This window comes from Portunus trituberculatus, chromosome 29 (assembly GCF_017591435.1).
Source record: "Portunus trituberculatus isolate SZX2019 chromosome 29, ASM1759143v1, whole genome shotgun sequence".
In the NCBI taxonomy this organism is placed as follows: domain Eukaryota; kingdom Metazoa; phylum Arthropoda; class Malacostraca; order Decapoda; family Portunidae; genus Portunus; species Portunus trituberculatus.
In genome coordinates, this window is record NC_059283.1 from 6,495,423 (window position 1) to 6,520,668 (window position 25,246).

At 40.3% G+C, this 25,246-nt stretch overlaps 2 protein-coding genes across 5 annotated transcripts; both read left to right on the forward strand.

The window, feature by feature from the left end:
* The first annotated feature begins 141 nt into the window (after nucleotides 1-141).
* LOC123510654 (E3 ubiquitin-protein ligase RNF13-like) lies at nucleotides 142-18,196 on the forward strand. 4 transcript variants are annotated; one of them, XM_045265981.1, is made up of 12 exons: nucleotides 142-247; nucleotides 2,156-2,285; nucleotides 2,952-3,104; nucleotides 3,981-4,179; nucleotides 4,558-4,669; nucleotides 5,360-5,477; nucleotides 7,140-7,314; nucleotides 7,725-7,909; nucleotides 11,657-11,894; nucleotides 13,299-13,391; nucleotides 13,818-14,008; nucleotides 15,469-18,196. In XM_045265981.1, exons 2-11 carry the CDS (start codon nucleotides 2,262-2,264, stop codon nucleotides 13,973-13,975), a joined length of 1,455 nt encoding a protein of 484 aa, XP_045121916.1. In that variant the 5' UTR covers nucleotides 142-247; nucleotides 2,156-2,261; the 3' UTR covers nucleotides 13,976-14,008; nucleotides 15,469-18,196. The 4 variants fall into 4 exon arrangements, with proteins under 4 accessions (XP_045121916.1, XP_045121912.1, XP_045121914.1 ...); XM_045265977.1 differs by having other exon boundaries at nucleotides 13,818-18,196; XM_045265979.1 differs by lacking the exon at nucleotides 142-247 and adding an exon at nucleotides 282-650 and having other exon boundaries at nucleotides 13,818-18,196.
* A 2,154-nt stretch (nucleotides 18,197-20,350) lies between these two features.
* LOC123510655 (angiopoietin-4-like) lies at nucleotides 20,351-24,965 on the forward strand. Its single transcript, XM_045265982.1, has 7 exons — nucleotides 20,351-21,261; nucleotides 21,411-21,487; nucleotides 21,705-21,797; nucleotides 22,009-22,153; nucleotides 22,551-22,653; nucleotides 23,044-23,186; nucleotides 24,064-24,965. Exons 1-7 carry the CDS (start codon nucleotides 20,571-20,573, stop codon nucleotides 24,255-24,257), a joined length of 1,446 nt encoding a protein of 481 aa, XP_045121917.1. The 5' UTR covers nucleotides 20,351-20,570; the 3' UTR covers nucleotides 24,258-24,965.
* Nucleotides 24,966-25,246: the final 281 nt, after the last annotated feature.

A 25,246-nucleotide genomic window follows, 5' to 3' on the forward strand; every position in this document is an offset into this window, starting at 1 on the left:
CAGTTTTCATGTATATCAAACTTCACTCTCTGCTAATATGAAGAAAAAACTTCCAGATATTATAATCTCTGAATATTTATAAAAGTATATTTAGTGGTAAGTTACCACAAAGACTACCATTATAAAAGAAGATATTTTGAAAGCCTCCAGTAGTTAACACGGATATAATTTTCAAGGTTGCATTGCGCAGTGAGGAAACAAAACTTGATGTGGAGACAAAACAACGATTTTCTCTCACTCACGCAAGGTAAATGTCCGAGTCAAAGGTTACTACCACACCTGTAGGCTCATACAATCACGTGATAAGTAGATAAAAGTAGGTATTAATGAAGAAACGTAAACAAAGGCCTAAGATATAAGCAGCAACCCGCCATTACTGTTTGTTTTCCTTTTTTTTTCTGTTTATCAATTTACACCTGAGAGTCACAAGGCCACACTATCTTGACCACTGCCCCTTGTTCTGGAGCGTGTGAGTGTAGATGCAGTAGTGTGGGAGGGAAGGCAAGCTGGAGTATACATGATTGCTACATGTTACGTTCATAGAAGAATCAGACTGGAACAAACTTTCCTCTTGTGTCATTTTGTGCGTCATTTAGGGAGTATTTTCCACCACCATCGCATAAGGAACACCTGTAACCGCCGTGGATCAAGTTAGTGGTTTGATTTAGCATCACTCATTGTCTTAGCCTCATGTAGCATTATTTACGATCATCCTTGTGTCAAAATGTTTCTGCCTGTCACTTGTGCTTCATTTAACAAGTATTTCTCTCCACCAGCACTTAGGACGCCTGTACTATCATACATCAAGGTAGTGTCACTTAAACACACACACACACACAACATTTAGAGTCTAGAATTATGGCTAAAGAGATTTATATTACTGAGGGTTTATTACAGGGAAGCATTACAAGTGCCTATATATTTCCAGTTACTTATTGACTCCACCACCATAGCACAGGGAACACCTGTAGCCGTCGATCAAGGTAGTGGTTTGATTTAGCTTCACTCGTTGTCCTGGCCTCATGCAGCACTATTTACGATCATTCTTGTGTCATAACGTTTCTTTTAACAAGTATTTTTCTCCACCAGTACTTAGGACACCTGTACTGTTATATATCAAGGTAGTGTCACGTAAACACACACACACAACATTCACAGAGTCTAAAATTATGGATAGAGATTTCTATTACTAAGGGTTTATTACAGGGAAGCATTACAAGTGCCTATGATTATATTTCCAGTTACCTACTTATTGACTCCACCACCATAGCTCTGGGAACTCCTGTAGCCGTGGATCAAGATATTGGTGTGATTTAGCTTCACTCGTTGTTCAGGCATCATACAACACTATTTACAATCATACTTGTGTCATAACGTTTCTTTTAACGAGTATTTTTCTCCATCAGCATTTAGGACACCTGTACTATCAAGGAAGTGTCACTTAAACACACACACGCAACATTCACAGAGTCTAGAATTATGAGTAGAGAGATTTCTATTATTAAGGGTTTATTACAGGGAAGCATTATAAGCGCCCATATATTTCCAGTTACTTATTGACTTCACCACCATAGCTTTGGGAACACCTGTAGGCGTGGATCAAGGTAGTGGTTTGATTTAACTTCACTTGTCCTGGCCTCATGTAACACTGTTGATGATCATTCTTGTGTCAAAATGTTTCTGCCTGTCATTTGTGCTTCATTTAACTAGCTTTTTTGCCACCAGCACTTAGGACACCTGTAATATCATATATCAAGGTAGTGTCACTTAAACACACACACACATCATTCACAGAGTCTAGAATTATGGATAGAGAGATTTCTTAAGACTTAAGACTCACCTGGTTGGCTCTTCCTAATTGCTTTGGTTAGGCAGTCAGGAAAGTAATATATGATAAAAAAAAAAAAGGAGATAGTCCAATTCTGTGGGTATACCAGTCCATAAGGGAAGAAATTACTGGAGGAGGTGAATTCTAAAAATATAAGACTGAGTTACAAGTGTATTGTAAGCAAATCAGTTTGTTAGTCATTTTATAATGTTACTTAAAACCATCAACAGTTTATTACAGAAAAACATTGTAAGTGCCTATATTTTTCCAGTTACTTATTGATTACATTCTCTCGATTCGATGTTTCTTTTCTTCGTGGCCTTCCAGAGGAGCCTGCCATGGGTTCAAAATGAGAGCTGCATGGTAAGCTCTGCCTCCGTTGAGCATTGTGCAGAGTGCTGGACTGTTGTCAAGAACCTGCTGCACCCTCAGCATGTGGCCTCTCTTTAGAGAAAAGGTACTTCATCCTCCTCTTACATAAAACAATATATGTATAAATAAATAGAGAAAGAAAGAAAAAGAATAAAATAAATACTCCTGACTATTAAGTGCTCTACAGAACAGATGATTGGCTGGCTGCAACAATGGGCCAAGTGCCAGCCATCATGAAAAGGAAGTAGAAATATGTTCTATTCTATAATATCCTCCATGTCTCAGAAAAAAACATAACACTACCATGATCAGTGAATGGTAGCTTCACACACAATAGAGATAAGATCACTTGAATCCTATTTCCAAGACGTAATGGAAAGTATAGAACAGGAAAGCATTTTTAACTCTCTTTCACTGTGGTTGGCCTCCTTGTAACAGCCAGCTACAAGACGTAATGGAAAGTATAGAACAGGAAAGCATTTTTAACTCTCTTTCACTGTGGTTGGCCTCCTTGTAACAGCCAGCTACTCATACTCACTATCCTTTCTTGCATTTATAGTTAAATATTTGTATAGACAGTGATCAGAATACATAGTCAGTGTTAATTACATTTGCCCCAAAAACCATTAATCTGAGATCCTATTTAGATGTCTTTAGTAGACAGAATAATTGTAAGACACTAAGAAATGTATGATTACGTTTCTCATTGGACGTTGAGAAGGCCAGCCCTGAGGTGACTATCTTACTTCAGATGTGGCGTGTGGTGGCGGCAGTGGTGACGGTGGCAACTCTGGTCCACCGCACTGCAGCAGATGTGTTGGTGAAGAAGGGTAACCAAACTGTGACCATGTTTGAAGACTCCCCAGCCAGTTTTGGACCTTTGATATCCTTAGATGGGTTCCAGGTGAGGTCTTGGTGTTTCCTTATTATTGTTAACTTTTTTCTTTTTGAGTAACTTAAGATGATTTACCAAGAAAATTATGACACAAGAGTCACTAGAGAGCTTGAATTATTGTATTGATTACTGCTTGTGCTGTCAGTAGTATCTTGATTTAAATTATCATCAAGATCTTCAACACAGTATTTTATTTAGCTTGGGAGTTCATAGTGAAGAGTTGAAGGAGACACAGGACTTAATGGTGGTCTGTCATGATTGCCCATTTAAAGGAATTTAAAGATTGACCAAGAAATCATGCATAGAAGTAAATTGCAGGTTAGTCATGAAAACACTTAATTCTGAGCCATGTTTATTGATGATACCACAAGTGAAACTTTAAGACAGGAATAACTGGAATGATACACTCCAGGGATGGTATTCTATGCAGTGCTTCTGGTTTCACTAACTGTAATAGGTAACAGAATTTATGATTGTCAATCTTATGGCAATCAGAAGTCATCTGTCACATCTCATTCACTGTGTACCATTGGAACACAAGAATCTGTCATGGCAACATTCTTTACTGTTTTATCCACCTGCTCTGTTTTGCAGTGCCTTATTTCCTCACATGTGTAAATCTTCCTCCTATTTTTTTTTTCTATTCTATTTATGTTATTATTTTTTTTTTTTTATGTAATTGGGGTATTATGGCTAAGGGCAAAAAAAAAAAAAACATAAAGGCTCACTTAGATGCCAGGCTCTGAGATCTGAGAGAGTTAGCCAAAAGAATAGGATAGATGTCTTCAAAGCTCCCTCTTAAATCAGTTAAGGTCATAGGAAGATGGAAACACAGGTAGGGAGATCCAGAATTTAATTGATCTATTTTGTCTATTTTGTTGTCAGGGTGTGGCAATAGCAGTGGATCCCCCTGATGCTTGCAAACTGCCTGTTGTGCCCCCAAGTCCTAATGTCTCCAAGTATTATGGGCCGTGGATTGCAGTGGTGAGGAGGTACAACTGCTCCTTTACTGACAAAGTTCTCAATGCTCAGCAGGCTGGCTACTTGGCTGTTATAGTCTACAATGTCGGCTCCAATGAGTTGTGTAAGGCTCTGTGTGTTTGTATATGTAATTAGTTGTTCTTATTAGAATTGAGTCAAGGTTGTAATGTCATGTCTTTTTAAAGTTAATTTGCCATATTTGTCTGAGGTTGTGAATCCTCCATGCACACAGTTTCTTCAGTTATTTAAGTGTGTGCATGTGGTTATATTTACTTAGTGTGTGTGCATTCATCCATATGTCTTTCTGAAGGTTTTTTCGTCTCTCCTCTTCTATCTCCTGAAGATTAATATTTCAAGTTATGAGTCTACAGTCCAGTCCTCTGTGTGCAAGCTGGAATCTGTCACTTATATTAACTGTAATGATATTCTTGAAGATTATTTTGGAGGTGAATGAATTGATACTAATAGTTTTGTTGTGCAGTACGTATGGGCAGCAATGACTCCACCATAGCGAGCCAGGTGAACATTCCCTCTGTCTTCATTGGTGCAGAGGATGGCTTTCTCATCACCAAGCGCTTCTCCTACAAAGCTGGGTAAGTGTAAACCTCAAGGAATGTGTTCAGCAAAAGGGATGAGTGGAAGTTAATGGACTGTGGTGAATTAGGTGTTAGAATCCTAGAAATACCACATTTATTAGTAGTGATTCTATTTTCTGGTAGCAGGGAATAGAGAAAGGATTATCAGACTTATTATGAGTCATTTTATTCTTGTATTAATTGGAAATAGAGCAAAGGACACCATATTTTGTCAGGAGTCATTTTATTTTACTACTGAGAAGGATTAGACTAAGGAATACCCTTGTGATTTATTATGAGTCACTTTATTTCATTTTCTGTTTTATTTTCTGTTGTATATCAAAGACATGCAACTTAACACACCTATTTAATCTGCCAACACAATGGTACCTAATCCCTTTTAGTACCATAATTCTCTGCTAAATAACTGTAGACACATGTATTCCTGCAGCCTCCCCATTACCTGCTAATAGGACAGTGGTACATTTAATTCCTTATGTCTATTTAGTACCATAAGTCTGTGCAAAGTAACTATAGTGTCTCCACTTAGTGCCGTAAATCTGTGTCCATTTAGTTCTACAAGTCTGCAAGGTAACTACATTGCGTCCATTTAGTACTACATATTTGAAAAGTAACTATAGTGTGTCCATTTAGTACTACAAGTCTGCAAAGTAACAAAGTATCTATAGGTGGCTTGTACTCCTGCAGCTTCCCTATTAAGTATTACCTGGAGTTGACGGATGACCTGCCCTTCAACTTAGCCAACTACCTGGTTCCCTTTGCCATCACCATTGCCATCTGCTTCATAGTGATGCTCTCTTTTATGGTGAGTTGCCTTGCTGTACACACTCACATACACACACACACATGTATCCTTACTAATAAGAACCTTTGTCTGTGTTTCTTGTTTGTTTTTCATGTATGTGATTTAGTCGCTTCCTCTTGTAATGCATGTTAAATTTCCCTAGTGTTTTTTTCTTTGCCTTCTTCCTTTTTTCCTTTTTTCTTTTCTTTGTTGCTGTTTTCTTTATTGACTCATGCCTATTCCTCTCAATTCTTCTCTTCTGCTTTTATAAACACAAATTTCTAGTAGGGCAGGTGTGGGTTTGTGCAAGAGAGAGAGAGAGAGAGAGAGAGAGAGAGAGAGAGAGAGAGAGAGAGAGAGAGAGAGAGAGAGAGAGAGAGAGAGACCACTACATATGTTTAAAAGCAGTGCCTTCTTTTTGTCCTGTGAACAAGAAACTATACGGTGCAAATCACAGCTGGTCCAAGCACCCCTGTGAACTGGTTACCCATCATACTTGGATACATTGTCCTCATGTTGGTCTTCATGATGGCCTTTTGCATCACTATGGTATGAAGTATTTCCCTGAGTAGCCTGCCTCTCCTCTCTCAGTATCCCTTATTCAGAAACTTGTTGGTTCCTCACCTTGACTATATTCCAAGGCCACAGAGATGACTTGTTGGGTTCTCAAGAGTGTTTCTCCTGTTAGTAATGTAGAAATCTTATTAATCTATTGCTTGAACTATGAAAATACACTGAGAAATCTATGTAGCCTTGACTAAAAGCCTTTAGAAAGAAGTGGTGGTGTGGTGCAGGAGTGTTTCAGATTGTGGTCCAATTTGTGTATTGTTGCTTGTTTTCTTGTACTTTTGTATGTCCCTCCTCGTTTAGCTGTGTGTATGAGTGTTCTGTCATTTCCTGTACTACATTGTGTTTGGTCTGATTCATCATTTCTTTAATTTTGTTTGGCTTTTGTGATGTTATCAGAGGTGTTGTTTTATGTCTTCTAGTTGTTTTTTTATTTATTCATATATTTTGCTCATAGCTACTCAAAGTCTGTGCAATCTTATTGTACTTGGCTTCTGATTTTTTTCAAGTTTGCCACTAAGACTTGTGTGAAAAAACAGCATAGTACGAATTATCTGCTCTGTAAAGGTTTGAAATAATGAATACAAGGTAGAGTTGTGTATAGTTAACCTTGTATTACTTTCAAATGAACTGAGGGTTATGAAGTAGCTGTAGGTGTTAAGTATTGTGATAATAGAATGTCTTGATCAAGTCTTGCAATACTCATGATGTGATTATGCAATGTATGTATTGTTGTGTATCTCTCTTAACTCCTTCACTGCTATATGAAACCAGTAACAGCACTAGAAGTAATGCTTTAAATATTTATAAGCATCTACAAGAAGGAAATTGATTGAAAGTAATATATTATGCAATTTCCAACCAATTTAATGATTGAAGGTGGCTGTAAAACAGGTAAAAACGTCTCAAAATTATTAGAAATTAAGGAAAAATGAGCCAGATAGCAGTGAAAACATTACCACTTCAACACCTATTGCTCATTGTAAGTCTTCATCATGCTTTGTAATAATCCTGTTGTGATCCAATTAGACCTTTTTGTTTAATTGTTTTTGTTGCCCTTATCCAGATTTCCCCTATATATTAAAAAAAAATCCTCTGCTCCAACATATTCTGCAGATTGTGAAGTGTGTGAGGGATTACCGTCGCTCTCGCCGTCACCGCCTCTCCTCTCGCTCTCTCAAGAAGCTCCCCATCCATAAGTTTAAGAAGGGTGACCCGTATGAGTGCTGCGCTATCTGCCTCGAGGACTATGTAGACAACGACAAATTGCGTGTCCTTCCCTGTGAACATGGTGAGAACGTGGCGTGGTTGTACCTTGTGTGTTTTGAAATGGTAGATTGTGTCTCCTTTTGTTACCTCTTGTGTGTTGTGATATTAACTTGTCAGTGATTTATCTGTCTGTTGTATATTTGAATAACATAGTCTTGGAGCAAAGGCAGTGTTAGTGGTTTGCTTTGTGCGTACACTACACACTGTGTATTTATCTAGTCTTGAGAATTTTTAATAGATTGCGGTGGAGTTTCAATGTACTTTATATAATTGAAATAGTAGGGATGTAAACTTCAAAGCAAAGCATCTCCCTCTCTTTCTCCCTCTCCCTCCCTGTCTCCTCTCCTCTCCCTCTCCCTCTCCCTCTCCCTCTCCCTCTCCCTCTCCCTCATTCCAAAATGGACCCATATACTATCATTTTTCTCCTTTCAGCGTACCACTCAAAGTGCATTGACCCATGGCTGACCAAGAACAGGCGTGTGTGTCCAGTGTGCAAGAGGAAGGTTTTCACCGGGGACGAGCGAGCATCGGACCTTGAAACAGACTCTGAGGATGAGACCAGCCCTTTAATTAACTCGGATGGAGGGACACAGGGTGGTACCTTTGCCAATCAGAGGGTGAGTAGTGACAAAGTATGTGAGAAGTGTTAGAGGAAAGACTTAGTCTGGAAAATATACTGTAGAGAGTCAGAAGTCTGTAAAAAAAATATATGACTATTCTTTCAATATACAGTGAACTCTCCATTAATGTGAGGGTTACATTCCTGGAGGCATTGCATTATTCAAACATAATTTACCCATAGAAAACAATGGTAATATTGGGGGGTTACGTTCTTTGCTACTGGGAAAGTCTGCCTATTTTGGGGATTTTGTTACTCAAATCTTAAAAAATCTACATTATTAAGTCTCAGAAACATTAAAAATACATGTTCTTATTCAATTAGCTCTGATTGTATGCAACATGCTCTCCCTCAGTCCCATTGCATGGACAATCACGGAGATCTTTTCTTCCCTAGCATAGCGATCTAACATTTCCAATTTCTCTTCAGTGGTCACAATCTTCCTTGATTTCTTGGAATCTTTTTCCTGTGAGGGATGCTTGGATGCCGTAGTATAGGATACAAGGTGAAAATGCAGAGAAACGATCCACTCATTGTGGGTTACCTCTAGACTGAGGAGTGAGATCTCATTTATACATTTATGTTTACAAAACATTTCTATTAGCATTTTACAAGCCTTACCACCAGAAAGATTGTTTTATGATGCACAAAGTGAAATCTTGCGTGGAACATGGAAAAGAAAGTGGAAGATGAGGAGCCATTTGTATTCAGCGGCAGCCATTCTTCTTCTTGTGGTCCTCTTTACCTTGTCCCTTGCTTTATTACATTATTTTCATCTCTCCCCCTTTATTGCCTGTTATAATGGACATATGTATTCATATACATGATGAATACAAAGGTATTATGTCCATTATAGCAGGCAATAAAGGGGGAGGAAACAAAGATATTGTGGTGAAAACAAAGAACAAGGTAAAGTGGGTCACAAGAAGCTGCTGCCTTCGATTACAAATGGGTCCTCATCAGCTTTGTTTTCCATGTTCCTTGCAAGATTTCACTGTGTGCAGCACAAAACAATCCTTTCTTGGTGGTAAGGCTTGTAAAATGCTAATAGAAATGTTGTTTAATGAACATAAATGTATAAATGAGACAGTAACACTACGGGAGGTGGTTTTACAGGCAACCTGTTAGCAATTTTATTACCATGGCAGCAATATTCTCCCTATGGGTTCATGGATGCCATTTCGCGGCCAGAAGTTGCTCTGCTCGTTAAATTTTTTGGATCCATGCCTGGTGTGATTCCCACCAGAAGCAGTGTGGGTGTGTGTAATGTCATCAAGTCTAGTTAACTTGCATTATCCCTTAAAGTACAGTGATTGTATCGATATGATTGTAGCGTTGCATGCGGAGAGGCGGGGATCGTACCAGTAATCATGATTTTTCCGCACTAAACATTTGAATCCCTCCCCCTCACTATTGGGCCTTGGTTAACTGGAAGTATCTGGCATCTTTTCTCGCTCGCCTACTTGAGCCTTGAGACCTCACAATAGGTCATCTTTTCCCATTTCAAGGAGACATCTGGCAACCCCTATGACCCGGAGGGAGGAAACGGTACTCCAAGTGATGTTATGTCAGTGTTACTCGGTAATGACATTGAGGAGTGATGAAAATGAAGACTGATTTTTTATTGAGACAGAAGAAAGTGAAGACTCCAGTAGTGATTCTGATAGTGATCTGGGAGACAGAGACCAACCCTCACAGCGACGTTCATAAACCTCCTCATGTAGCCTATTTCCCTCGAGCAATGCGCTGGTGTGTGTCACCCCATGGTTGCCTCTACAAGACTGTGCTTGTCGGCCAAGTCACGTCAATCCTATTGCTAATAAGAGTTGGCAGATTCCAATTCTTATAGAAATCCACAATACTTGTAATATGTGGTTTCTTTTTCTTTTCCTGTTTTGCACATCATTTCATATATCTGAGTTCGCATTTTCTTGACATGAAAGTGCAAAAGTTCCTACTTTTACATCAAATTCAAATGCCCAAAAGGAGAGAGAGAGAGAGAGAGAGAGAGAGAGAGAGAGAGAGAGAGAGAGAGAGAGAGAGAGAGAGAGAGAGAGAGAGAGAGAGAGAGAGAGAGAGGGCACGGTGTTATCGGAGCTTGGGGGGTATTTCTTAGCGGCGGGTTCTGCCATGAATTTTTTGATATGCAATAACTTTGGTCTCAGAGGTCATAACATGTTAAAGATTACATCGTTGTACTCAGAATAACACAAAGAGATATGTTTTTATAAGGAAAAAATATTTTTTGCATTTTTGACAGGTGTGATTTTTCCCCGTTGTAACAGACGGAAAATAAATCAACCCCCATACTTTAAGGGTTAAATTGAATAAAACACATTATTTGATCATACTTTCTTAACCCTTGTGTTTCGGCGATCGTATATGAACGATTGCATCAGTGTGTCCGTAGCGACGGCTATCGTTCCCGTAATCAAGAATTTTCGTTCCTCATGTTTGAGCTCCACGCGCTGTTTCTCGAGTCAGATGGCGAGTGGAAGTATCTGGCTTCTTTTTCCACCCGTAGTGTTGCCACTAGCTCTGTATATTTTGGGGTAATAAAGCTATTCTCCCATTCTGAGGGCGACACTTGGCAACCCCAGCGACCCACCATGTCGAAAGCACCCTGATAAGAGCGAAGGGACGTCTCAGTTCATAACTCACTATGGAACAAGACAGATAATTTTTATTTAGCAGTGCTTCTGAGCCTGACTACAGTGACAGTGATTATGAGGAAGAAACTGAAGAAAGCGAAGACAGCAGTAGTGAGGACTCGGAAAATGATTCAGAGGATCCACCTGTTTTCTCAGAACAGAGAGAAGACAGAGATAGTGGTGATGGAGAACAGACTCCAAACATTGTATTGAGAACCCAGAGTGGCTCACGGAGACGCAGGCGTGCCTCGTGTTCTGGGAAGACGATCAAGGGGGCATGTGTGTGTGTGTGAGAGAGAGAGAGAGAGAGAGAGAGAGAGAGAGAGAGAGAGAGAGAGAGAGATGATACCTACATGTTATTTGCTTGAAACTTGATATGAAAAGGGGTGAAAGAATACTCTCTCTCTCTCTCTCTCTCTCTCTCTCTCTCTCTCTCTCTCTCTCTCTCTCTCTCTCTCTCTCTCTCTCTCTCTCTCTCTCTCTCTCTCTCTCTCTCTCTCTCTCTCTCTCTCTCTCTCTCTCTCTCTCTCTCTCTCATTGGAAGTGTACAATTTCTTTTCCAAGATGAAAGAGAGAGAGAGTGTGTGTGTTTGTGTTTGTGCGGTGTCATCGCTCACCGAGCTGTTTCTGCTTGATGGATCACACAGCGGGCGGAGGAGGAATCCTTGATAAGGCAATAACTAAACTTTCATAGGTCACATCGAGCTAGAAAGTACATCATTGTATTCAGAATAACAAAGAGAAAATAATTATTAGTATTCAAACAGTTTTCTGACAATTTCTAGGTTTACCATCTTTAGCCGTCATGGGATGTTGGAAAATAGTTTAATCACCGGAACATAAGGGTTAAATATTAAGTTATATCAAATTGAAATAGCAATTTTTAAATTCATGTTAGTCGAGAGTTGACTGTATGATGAGAGTTTTTGTAAAGAAAATAGCTTAGTTAAGGTATTATGCATTATACAGTGGTAAAGCAGGCTTAAAAAACAAGGAAGATAGGAAATAAGACGAAAGAAACTGTTTTATAATTGTTTAATGAAAGTGTTTTAGAAGAAAACAGTGAAGATGATGAAACCTGTTCCTTTGCACAGGAAAATCCATTTGTGGAGGCTCTGAGGCAAGCTGATGAGCAGAGGCGGAACAGAAGGCGGAGGAGGGTGTCCCGCAACGTGGAATGTGGACCTGAGGGATACCAGCGATTAGCAGAGTCTTCTTCTGAGGAGGAGGAGGAAGAGGAAGAGGAACAGGAACAGGAACAGCAACAGGAACAGGAACAGGAGAGACATGGTGAGAGTGCCACTAGTCCTTCCACCAATGAAAATGCTTCAGGTAAGTGTGTGTGTGTGTGTGTGTGTGTGTGTGTGTGTGTGTGTGTGTGTGTGCATGTGCGTGTGCATGTGTGTGTATTTACCTAGTTGTATTTACTTAGTTGTAGTTTTACAGGGCCTGGGCTTTATGCTCGTGTGGCTCTGTCTCCATATCTACACTTATCCAATTTCTCTTTAAAACTATGCACACTCATTGCTGACACCACTTCCTCACTCAAACTGTTCCAAGTCTCAACACATCTTTGCGGGAAACTATATTTTTTAACATCTCTCAGACATCTTCCCTTCCTCAGTTTCTTACTATGCGATCTTGTGCTTCTAATGTCATATTCTTCTCTCAGGATTAGTTTCTCATTATCCACTTGATCCATTCCGTTAATCAATTTATAAACTTGTATCAGATCCCCTCTCTCTCTTCTCTGTTCCAGGGTTGGTAGATCCATAGCTTTTAGTCTCTCCTCATATGTCATCCCTTTAAATTCTGGAACCATTCTTGTAGCCATTTTTTGTAGTCTCTCCAATTTCCTTATGTGTTTCTTTTTATGGGGGTCCACACAACTCCTGCATATTCCAATCTAGGTCTTATTTTAGTACTTATCAATTTCTTCATCATTTCTTTGTCCATATAGTGAAATGCTAATCCAATATTCCTTAGCAAATTATATGTCTCTCTGAAAATTCTATCAACATGGCTTACCAGTTGATTGTTTTCTTCCATCGTCACTCCCAAGGCCTTTTCCTTTTTTCCTTTTTCTAGTTTTACTCCATCTCCCATCTTATAGATTCCCACTGGTTGTCTTTCACTTTTTCCTATTTCCATGACATGGCTTTTGTCCACATTGAATTCCATCTCCCATTTTTTACTCCATTTCCAGATCTTGTTTAAGTCTTCCTGCAGTGTGTGTGTGTGTGTGTGTGTGTGTGTGTGTGTGTGTGTGTGTGTGTGTGTGTGTGTGTGTGTGTGTGTGTGTGTACTGATGTCACAACACCTTTCACCTTCCCTTAGTAGTCCAGGTGTTTACTACAAAGTTGTACCAATTGCTATGACAATTCCTGTTATCTCAGAGGTTCCACAAGATTCATTTCTTGGCATGGATTGATTTCTAAGAGACAAGTTGAATTTTACAACCTGACAATAAAAATTTTTCTATTGTGATATTCAGTGAGATCAGTCTTAAGCTCTGAGATACTTGTAGGAGAAAAGAGAGGTGGAAATTCATAACCTAACAATATGAACCCCATGATACATACATCTATACGTACACAAATGCTCTCTCCCACAGAAAGGTCAGTAGCCAAGACAAGAGACACAACTCTCACATACACTCGCATTTACATTCGTTCACAACATGATGTATTAAAGAGAAATGTTAGGTGAGGTCCTTAATGCTTTCTTTTACTTTAGGAGGAGAAGAGAAGGCAGCCGGAGAAGCCAAGGACCCCACAACTGTCACTGTGGTGGTGCACGACGCTGCCACCCGAAGGGACACGCCTACTGGTGAGTTCTATCTTGTGCTGCACGTCTTGAAAGTTTGGCTGTTGTAGGGGTCTGTGGATTCCTTAGGGATCACACATCCATTATCCAGTTTTTGTGGCTTGTCTCTTGGATCCCTTAAAGGATTTTGTTGCATACTTCAAAGTTTTATTTTTACAGAAATCTCATGAATTTCTTATAGCAAAAATGTCTGTTATTCTGTGGTCTCCTATGCCAAAAACATTTACCATCTATGCTTTCTTAAGGTAAAAAAAAAAAGAACTATCATTCTGTGCTTCTAGTTTAACAAGTTACAATAATGCTAACTTTACCTTATGAAAACAAGCTTACTCGTATTTTGTGTTCATCAATCAATGTAATGCGTCGCACTACTAAAACAATAAAATTCATGGAAACCTTTGTAATTGTTATGTTGCCTTATTCCCCCAGACACTTCCAGCCTGATGAGTTACGGCACTCCTCCCGGCCCGGTGCAGATTGCCGTGGACATTGTTAACTCCACTGACTCCTCCACCACTGGGAGTCAGCCAGCGCCTCCACTCCAGTCCTCCAGTGATGCCAGATCTGATCATGATTATGTGGTCTGAATGTGATCAGAGCCAAAAAACTGAATATCCAAGGTTTGTTGATTATTGTTAGTCTTTACACAAGTTGTTGTTTGCATAATGTAGTTCTTGAGGGACTTACATGAACTGGGCTAAACTAAGCAACATGTCTGTGACTGTAATGTTTGTTGTAAGAGTCTAAGTACATAACTATAGTATTTTTATATAAGGTGACAACGATTCGTTTTATTTCACTTTCGTCAAGCAGTGTACACATTTCTGATTTGTAGGAAGATGTAATGGAGTGGAGTTCCTGAAATCTTGTCCTTAAATAATTCAACATTCATTACAAAGTGTGTTATTTTTTGTGTAATGTTCATATTTAGAGAAGGCAATGAATGCTTTTAAGTCACTGTTACTATAGCAGAGATGGTGCCCTCAGTCTTTGTAACTCTGAAGAAAACTACATCCCTAGTGTACAGAGCTCAGAGGTTTTACGAGTATATTCTTAACTGATGGTGTTGGCTGAGCTACACTTAACTGTGGTAATGGTTGTGAGGTGTGTGACCTACCTCGTTAGTACACCCTTGCCAACACTTCCAAAAACAGACTTCATGCCACAGACTTGAAAGTGAGAGAGAAAGAGAGAGAAATAGGGTTTCATGTTTTATTTAGAAAGTATTATATTTGAGGTATTTTCAACATATTTAGATATATCAATGATTTTTTTTATTTCTCTCTCTCTCTCTCTCTCTCTCTCTCTCTCTCTCTCTCTCTCTCTCTCTCTCTCTCTCTCTCTCTCTCTCTCTCTCTCTCTCTCTCTCTCTCTCTCTCTCTCTCTCTCTCTCTCTCTCTCTCTCTCTCTCTCTCTCTCTCTCTCATATATACCAATGACTAGTATGTATATCAAAGCAAATTTTCACATTATTCGTCACAAAGAAATTAATTAAATCTCACAAAGAAGATTGGCTTTACAGCAACTTTTGAATTAGTATCCCAGCTTGAGTACTTCCATTTGTGAGTCTTAAGTTTAACACAACCTAGAACCACCACTGCCTCTTGTATTCTCTAGGACTCTTTAATATTGCCTATCCCAACTTGCTTACGTGCCTAGAATGACTGGCTATTGTATTACCTAGAACTCCTTTAATCTTGACTAATCCAACTTGCATATCTGATACTTCACGAGCATTTCTTTTTATCATTTGACAACCTTTCTTTCTCTAACATGAGCCAACTTACTGTGATGCTTAGCTGTATACATTAGACCTACATATTATTTTTACTTATATCAGTTTTAATAAACATTTTCTGTATTATTACTGTAGTTCATATTTTTAGTCTTCACATAATTCATCATTCAGATGTGTAATTATCCCCCAAAGAGCCTAGTTTTGTCTTATTCTTGATGGAAAAATCCAGTTTGTGACAGAAAACTCTGACATTCTTGCATCTTCATTATTTCTGCAGTATTGGCTAGTAGGGGATTTTCTGTAGCTTCTTGATGATGGCTGTGGGAACTAATACACTCTTAGGTTGATGGGAAGTGTGCTGTGGTGCACGGTCAGTGACGGCCTGTATGAACCACTTGAGTGACACGCTGTTCTGACAGATTAAGTGGGATGCAGCACTGAATTGATGGCACAGATCTTTGGAGGTGAGATTGGTGTCTGAAGTGCAGATCTAACAGTGCAGCATTCACCACATCTATTTAAAACTTTATTGGAAGAATTGTACTGAAATAAATGGGAAGATGCATTGTGGCAATAATGATTAAAAAGAATAGAGGTTAATAATAGCCTATGTACTCATTTGTATTATCCTTTATATTGGCATTATTATTATTATAAAAAAATTCAGTCTACTAACTCCATTAGAAGTGTAAGCTAAATATTCTCCACTCGGTCAGTTCACAAGTCGCTGCTTCCATCATTCATAGCTTGTAGTGAGAACCAGGGGACAATAAACACTGGCAGCTTTGTGTCTAAGTCATTTTGAGAGCTACACAAATACTCAGCTTCCAAAACATACCAAGAAATTCACCTGTCGTGCCTCTCAAGAATGCTGGTATAAAGAGTTCATGGTCATGTTTTTACTGCCATTCAAAGTACAGCCGGGATTCAGCATTTTAGCATCCTCCTTGGTTAGTAGTTGGGCTAAGGCCATGTAGAGTAAGGCTGGGTGGCTTGACTTGCACTAACTTGGCAATTGATGAAGTGTTATTGTAAGTTCCTTTAAATACTTTACTGTCACAATACTCAACATGCTCACTAGACAGACAGTCTTATGTGGCTAATATAAATACAGGTAAAGGGATGTAATGTAGCATTCATATGCCATGCATCATTGTATCCCATGCTGAGGTTCCCTTTAAAGACACAGGCACAGACAAGACATATCACATTTCATTTTGGGATAAGAATGCAGAGGAGAAATTCCCATTCCTGTTGCTCTGTCTCTTTAGTTCCATACAGAGCTGAAAGTATGAGGGAGGTGTTGAAAATTATGAATTCTGATACTTAATTGCTAGCTAAAAAAAATCCTGTCTCTCAAGTGAATACAAAAGCTGAAAATATGAGAGAGATGTTGAATATGAGGAATTGGGACACATCATGGTTAAATAGTTATTAGATACTTTTGCTAACTGCTCATGTCTGACCAACACTACGTCATGCACACTTATTTCCTGTCCTGATGACTGATAGTGTCACAGTCTACAAGGCCAGCAATGTCATGCCTTGTTGGTTACCCAGTCTTGCACCATGTCTGCCTTCAGCTCTCACCCAACCAGTGGATGGGTGTCGAAACTCTATCTCTGGCTGTACTTACATGCTGGAGTGTAGATACTGTGCTGTCTTTTATAACCAGTGTCTGCAGTAAAGAGCTTACACACTTCATGCATTTTGACCGCTTATTGAATCTTTTTTAGTCACAATAAAACTTGTGTACTTTTATGGAGTCAAGTTTGTGTTTGTTTAAAGTGGAGTTTTGATTTTTATTATTCTATAGAAGAAATGTAATTTTTGTAACAAAGGTTTGCATCATATGACTGGAGGTACAGTACATGGCTCAGTCATGTCATGCTGGCCACTTACTATAGATCAACAGACAATCTCCAGCTCCTCCAGGGAAGAAAATACTGATTTACACTGGCTGAATTTTTCTGATACCCCATTTATCTCATTTACAGTACATATATTGTTTAGCAAACATGTATATGCTTTAGTTGTATGATATTTAGTGTGATTTCTCTTAAATGTGAGATTATTTCTGACCTGTGCCGTAGTTTTAAGTTATAATGCACATTTACCCTCAGTAGGAACAAAGGTTTGTATATAAGAATATATGTGTGTATGTGTTATGTTAGTGCGTATATTTGATGCATAGATAGTGTTCTCATTTATGAACAGGTTTTCCTGTTCACTATATATATACATATTCAGTATAGTGACTTTATTAACAGCATATATATTTGTTGGTTAATGAGGCTAAATTGGCAACCTAGAGATTAATAAAAGAGAAGGACAGACAAGGAACTAGACATAAGGATGAGATGGACATTTTGCTGGGATGCCAATGATAGATGGACAGCCGAGTTTTGAGTGAAGGGAGATCTTTGTTCTGTGCTGGAGTCATGGACACTGCTCCTGATCATGATGGCAAACTGAGTGGCATATCGGCATATCATGTACAGCTGAAATGCCAATGAGCACTTATAGATCAGATTCAAAGCCAAGCAATTGAAATTTTAATAGATTGCCCAGCTCTTAAAGATAAATGAATAGGCATTTTTAAACATACTACTAAAGAGAACTGCATTGCTATGTTGATTGTGTGTGTCATGGATGCCAGTGTGAACTCCTGTGGATTCAAAATACAGAGGAAGTAAAATTATCACAACCAGTGTCTGCTGTGATCAACTTCAGCGTAATTCATCAAATATTTTCTCGTAATTTGTTTTCCTTGTTTTTATTTTGGTTCCTGGCCAGCCAGTGATGCACATAGCTGCCAGAACCCTTGATGTGTGAGATGAGTTGTATGTTCCTAAGTGAATCGACCTCGGTGCTGTGCAGATGTATGCTGGATGAGCTCTTTATGTAGCATGTTCAATATGTACATGTATTTTAATATATACACTACCCTAAGGAGTTTTGTCTACAACCTATGGTGAGATGCAATATGACTTTATTATAACTCTAGGTGGAAAGAAAATGTTATGCTGATGTAACAAGTTTAGTTTAAAATGAAGCTTAAGAAAAGTTGTTCATTATAATTTTGCTTCAACCTTTAGGATATAAAAATGTCTTGATTTATGTGGTAAACCGTAAACTGGAATAAGAAAGAAAGAAAGAATTTGCCATGTAAGTAGAGGATGAAATGAAGCAACTAGGAGAGAGAGAGAGAGAGAGAGAGAGAGAGAGAGAGAGGTATGCACCCAAACTTCCGGTACAGACAGATAATTAGTGAGGGCCACATCATATTCACGCACAGTTATGTAGGCTACTCGCATTCGTTCACAACATAATGCGTGGGGTGGGGAGTGAGTCTGAAATGCTGCTTTTTACTGACGCCTGTATTAGATGTATGGATGCACAGGTGCTTCTAAGTATAAGAATTACAGTGTTTATCTGTTAGTAGAGTGTGTACTAACGATTGGCATTGCGTATTTTTTTTTTATAATACACTGAATAGGAAACTGCCCAAAATCTATGAACACTTGTAAGGATTCATTGCCAGTTACTAATATTCAATCTTTTTTTTTTATCGTATATAATGTATTTGGAAGTCTTATTATCAGTCAAAATGTATCGTCAAAATCTATATCCTTTCGGTAAGCAATTCACTTTTATTTACGTACAACAAATTTTCGGCCAGTATCGACAGTGACTTATCAGAATGAGTTATCTAATGGAAGTTAATATGACAGCAAGGACAAGAGAGCTCCATCACGTAGTTTGTGCTTGTGGGATCATTTCATACATACAAGTCACTGTGAAGAAAAAAATCCATGTCTAATCCTACAAGCAAATTCCCTCTCGGTATTCTCGCCAAGGTCACACACTCGCCCCTGGGTACACCTGCAACGTCGCATTAATGGGTCAGAAGCAACAGTGTGGGGAGAACCTTGCAAATTTCTCTCTGGCATCAAAGAATCATTGTTCTCGTCACGACTTTTTCCAAAGGCCACATATGGTTAGCCGGGTTCTCAAGACTGCTTTTTATGTTAATGATGGATGAGCAAATTAGTTGTGATTTTTCTTATTGTTGCATTATCTTGCATCTGTTGTGTAGAATGTACAGTCTGCATTCAAGTAAACCAATAGAAAAAGCTATATATATATATATATATATATATATATATATATATATATATATATATATATATATATATATATATATATATATATATATATATATATATATATATATGTGTGTGTGTGTGTGTGTGTGTGTGGTTAGAATCGCGCAACAATTCCCAACAGTCGTGACGCAGCGTGCCGAACAGTACCGTGGTGCAAACAATGTTTGGTCGTCTTCGTAGAATTGCTATTACACTTGTATAGCGGGGATTTCCAGGCGTCAAGCTTCCCCCACACACACACTCGCATAAGTAGAACATTTCACGACATGTTGGTTGGCAACTGGTTACCGCTCCAGGGACAAAAGTTCAAAACTACTTTCACGTCACGCTACATGGCTATACTGCAGTAATACCGATCTGTTAACAGAAATCATCATGTAGATGTATAACAAAGGTCACCTGAAGATGATGAAGTCCGTATTATTAGTGAAAAGACAACTGGCTGATCTAGAGAGCCGAGTCACGAGTGGCATGGCAGTCGTGTGTGGGTGGCGTGAGGCAGCCTGTGCTTGCATGAATTCCACACGATAAAGCTACATCCTGGTGGACACCAAGCTGTTACCCGGAGAGGAAAAAAAAAAAATCACGTATAAATCATTTCGCTGTAAAGAAAAAAAAAAAAAAAATGCAAGGCCAGAGTAGACGCAAGGTCACATGTAAGTCAGGGAGAGCGAACATCGTAAGACAATGACACGACTTCGAGTATTGTGGCGAGCAAGGAGACTGCGTGACTCGTGTAGGTAGGGAAGGAAGTGAATGGGAACATGAATGTCACATCCACGATCCATTAGAGGGAGAGGAAGCGTCGGGTAAACTGTGCTGCAAAATAAGATGTATCATGTCTCAGTGTCATAACGAAGCTATTTCACTTCTTTGCGGTAGAGGTCGAACACCTCTTCCATCTTTGCATTTCTTCTTTGTGATATTGAAGTGAGTCAGTAAATACTGGTAGCAGATAGAAGGGCATGTCTCTTCATGCCCTCCAGGGAACCCCTCTCCTCGCCCCTCTAAATTCATCTCCGTGGTGCAATACTGAAGGGTCGAAGCTTCCCAGGCTTCTTGGAGAGGGCTGCCCGTCTGGCGCTTGTCTGTGCAAATCATTGCAGTGTGTCACGAGGCACAGTGGCTCGTATGGCTGGTTAAGGAGGTGAGGACACTTCTTGGAAGCCTGGCTGCAGGACTCAACAGGCGGCTTCCACTTGAACGCACGGTGCGGCTCGGGGCGGGGCAGAGTCAGACAATTTCCAGTCCTTGTCAGACACTCAGACGGGTAGGATGCGTTTCGTGACGCTCCTGGCGACCTTCACTGTTGTGGTTGCCGGCTCTCCCACCCAGCTGAGGGCGGTGTATGTGCCCAGGGAAGTGCAGCAGGAAAGCCATGACCTCGACCCCAAGTACGTGATAGGCGAGGTCATCGCCAGCGAGTTCGACCGCCACGTGCCCGTGCTGAGCGACAACCTGCGCGGGGAACTCAATACCCTTAGGAATGACATCAGCCGCCAATTCGACTCCCTCAAGCACCACATGGACGTGAAGCTGGACAGAATGCAGCGAGACGCCCCAGTTGTGGACACCCCGCAGCCCGTGGAGCAGAGACCCCGGCAGGAGACGCCCAGCAGCGCCACACCTGCCGCCACCATCCGCCACAACCTGGCCATGGCAGAGCTGCGGCGGCTAGGCTCGGAACTCACCCAGACCATGAACGAGGAAGTGACCAAGCTGCGCGAGGAGTTCCGCACCTCCCTCGAGCACCTACGCGAGCAGCTGCAGAACACCACGGACGTCCTGGCGGTGAAGCTTGGCAGCGAGTTCACGACCCAGGCGGAGGAGAGCACCACTGTGCTGAAGAAGGTGTTCTGTCTCACGCGGAACCAGATGACGCTCATTCAAGACACGCTGAGCAACATCACCTCGGCCATCAAGGTAGGGAATACACACGACGCCGACTCCTCCACGACCCTCCCCCCTCCCCCCTTGGAGCACACCAGCACTTCGCATCGCCCCCTGCCCCGCTGCTTTCAACACTCACGGACACCAGCACGGAGTTCATCACCACTGTCATGACCGATACGGAGACTCCCATCACCACCATGGACGCCATTAACACTACCGATGCTACCACTACCACGACCACCACCACCACTACCACCACATCCACCACCACCACGACCTCTACCACTCCAGAACCTGAGGTAATGGAAATAGCAACTCAGTGGGTAGGGAAGACTGGCATTCAGTCGTAGCATCAGACTGTATGGCGTCATCATTCATTTGAGATATAGGATGTTTGTATTTACTGCTGAATATTATCAACCATGTCAGATTACGTGGTATTAGTGTTAATTCATGAATCTGTATGGAGGAGTGACAGTTTCTCATGTAGCTTACGTCTCCTTCTGCTTCCTCAAGGACATGCCGAAAGACTGCATGGAGGCGCTTATCTACGGAATGACTCACTCGGGCGTCACCAAAATCAAGCCTTCCCCGGAGATGGAGCCGAAGGTAAAGGCGTGGTATTAGAGTCACGTTCTACACTCATTTCTTTGTTTCCTGCTTTCTCTCTCAATTATTCATCTCCTTTAAGACGTCTGTGTGTCCAAGTACCCAATATCATATCCTTGTCAAACTTCATAAATTGATGTAGGAATAAGTATAGTGTCACGTGATCTGCTGGCCTGCTAGTTGAAGAGTAAGTTGAATTTTATGTGGGTAGAAAGTGTGGTGCGACCAGAAGGTTGAAGGTGGCGGGTGGACGGTGATGCTGCAGAGGAAGAAACAGCCCACGCAGATTGACTTCAGGAGGCCTTGGCAGGACTACGCGGAGGGCTTCGGTGATCCTGACGGCGAGTACTGGATAGGTAAGGTCACTGACTAATTGAGTGAGTGAGTGACTGACTGACTGACTGATTGACTGACTGATTAAAGAGTTCTGGGTAAGTGAGGCCATTGAGTAGCTGACTGGCTGACTGATTGACTAACTGACTGGTTGGGTGAGTAGCTTGATTGACTGACTGATTGACTGACTGATAAACTGACTCACTATCTGGCCAATTAACTGTTAGACGTGCACTGGATTGGTGATTTGATGGGCTGACTGAGTAACTGACTGACTAACTAACCGAATACTATATAGGAAGGAGAGTGAGTGACTGAGTGACTGACAATACGAAATCATAAGACACTGAATATAATGGACAATTCTTATAACCAGTCAAATATCTTTCACTCGAGTCAATTGGGTATAATTTCCCTCAGGTCTGGAGGCGCTGTACAAACTGACGAAGGGCAACCCGTACAACCTGAGGGTGGAGATGACGTGGGAGGATGAGGAAGCTGAATCTCTCTACGACTTCTTCAGGTAAATATGTATTTGTATGTGTGTGTGTTTTTCCTATCTAATATTTCAACCTAACTGTATGCATGTATGTATGTATGTATGTATGTATGTATGTATGTGTATGAGTATGTTTTAGGTGAGAGGAAGATAGTCGCAGTTAAGTTTATTTTGTTGATAAGAATTGAAGAAAACTCTAATTCAATTTTTTTTTTTAGGTTAATTACGAGAGAATCGCCATTATTAGCGTTTTGTTTATGAGGATTAAAGAAAATGTGATTCTAGTCCACGTTTTCCTTGAGGTAAATAATGAAAGAGTCGCAGTCGCTACTGTTTTGTTGAGAATTTACGAAAACATTTACTAGTCCACGATTTCTTTTGAATGAGGTGAATAATAACCCATTCTCTCGCCAGTGTGGGTCCTGCGCGGGCTGGGTATCGTGGGTATGAGCTGAACGTGGGTGGCTACAACAAGACCAGCACGGGCGGCGATGCGATGGAGTACCACAACGGCATGGACTTCAGCACCTTTGACCAGGACAATGATGGCGCCTCAGGTAGGTGTCGTGAATTATTATTATTATTTCTTTTTATACTTATTTGCTTCTTTTTTCTAATTTAGGCAAGAATATTCACGCACGAGACTAAGGTCTATATTCGGAAACGCTTTACTCTCTCAACACGACATTTTTTCAAGATCACATAGATAATTAGCACAGTTTTCAAGAGTGTTTCTCCAGTTAATAATGTAGAAATCTTGTCACTCTGCCTTTGGAATCGTAAAAAAAAAAAACACCTTAAAAACTCGCGGAAATTTAAATACAGCCTTTTTAGAATAGTTGAGGTGAAGAGCAGAAGTGTTTGAGAATACGAGCCTAAAAAAATAATGAAAGGCTACCTGTACACTCACCTGAATAATATAAATCAGGCTAAGTCAACTATGGAGTCACCTGTATAATATAGACTCATTAGATTAGATCACCTGTATAACGTAGACCCACGCTAAACCACCCATTATCACCCATTTCCACTACCTATGACCTAAACTCATTTGAGAGGGAGGTGTCAAGTCATCTCTTTCTTTTGGCTAACTCTTCTGACTCTGTTCGAGGACCGGCACCTCAGTAGATCCTTCTTTTTTGTATTGCAGTTATTGTTCCCTCGGTCGGTTTTCTCCTCTTTCATGTAAAAAAAAGACTGACCTGTAAAAACAATCAGATCATGTCACCTGCTTCTGCACTTCCAACTTCATATGAATTGACTATTTAAGAGAGACCTTCCACGACATTTATCCCTTTCTTTGATCTAATTCTTTATGACCTGTGAGGGGATTGACAAGTAAGAGGGCGTTTTTAAAATTTTGTGTTGCCCTTAACCGGCTTTTTCTCTCTTACATAAAAAAAAAAATCACCACTCACGTAACCCTACACACAGGTGGGAGCTGCTCGGAGTGGTCAGGCGGCGGCGGGTGGTGGTTCAACTATTGCTACTACAGTAACCCCACCGGCATCTATCCACCCAGCGACCTGCCACCGAACACCCAAGTGGATCACCTGGTAGAGTGGCGCAAGTGGCAGGGTTACTACACCTACCTGTCTTCCTTCCGCATGCTGATCAGACCCAATTAGATTTACCTGTGTGTGTGTGTGTGTGTGTGTGTGTGTGTGTGTGTGTGTAGTGTTGAAGGAGTGTTGCTGCTGAATGTTAGTGGAGTAAATGTTGCGAAAATGTGTGTCTTTGATTGTGTTTGCTGCATTTGGAAGGTTAGCAGTGGTTGTAGATGTAGAAAGAGCGTTTGGGGTTGTTTGTGCAAGTCTAGACCGGTGGTAGTAAAAGTAGTGAGTGTACGTACATGTAAAAAATGGTGAGAAAGAAGGTGTTAGACAAAATTGTGATGATTAGTGATGAGAAAAGTAAAGAGCGTACTGAGAAAAAAAATGTGTTAAAATTTGTGAGTAACCCCTTCAGTACTGAGACGCATTTCTACCTTGAGTTTTGTGTATGATTAGACCATTTTATTGACATCAGGAAAGGTCTATGGCGGTCAGAGGATTAATGGTGAGGGTATTCCCTAATTTAATCCCCACACAAGTTTCTGAAGCTGTATAAATTTACCAAATAATAACCAGAATAAATATGAAGACGCATTATGGACTGAAGGGGTTAAGTGTAGAAAGGGCGTAGAAATAAAAATAAATGTCTGTGCAAGTGTAAAGAGTTGATGAAATACAGTAGCGAGGTGTATTTTCTATCTTTTTAAATGCAGAAAGATGGAGAAGAAAGTATTTATTGGTATTTTAGGTCTCGAAAGGGGCATTGAAGAGTAATAAGGAGCATTTTGAGTTTTTTTAAGGTATTCCCAAATAAGAACAGCGGTGAGGGGTAGGTTTGAAATGAAATGTTTTAATGTATTGTTCAGGTCACAAGTTATCATCGGTGCGGTGCTTGGGACTTTTCATAATGTTGTACAAACAATATCGAAATGCTTTATGAATAGTAAGTAATATGGGTGGATGATTAATACAACTAATACTGGCGATAGTTAAACTGACCGAACACACACACACACACACACACACACACACACACACACACACACACACGCATTAAATATATG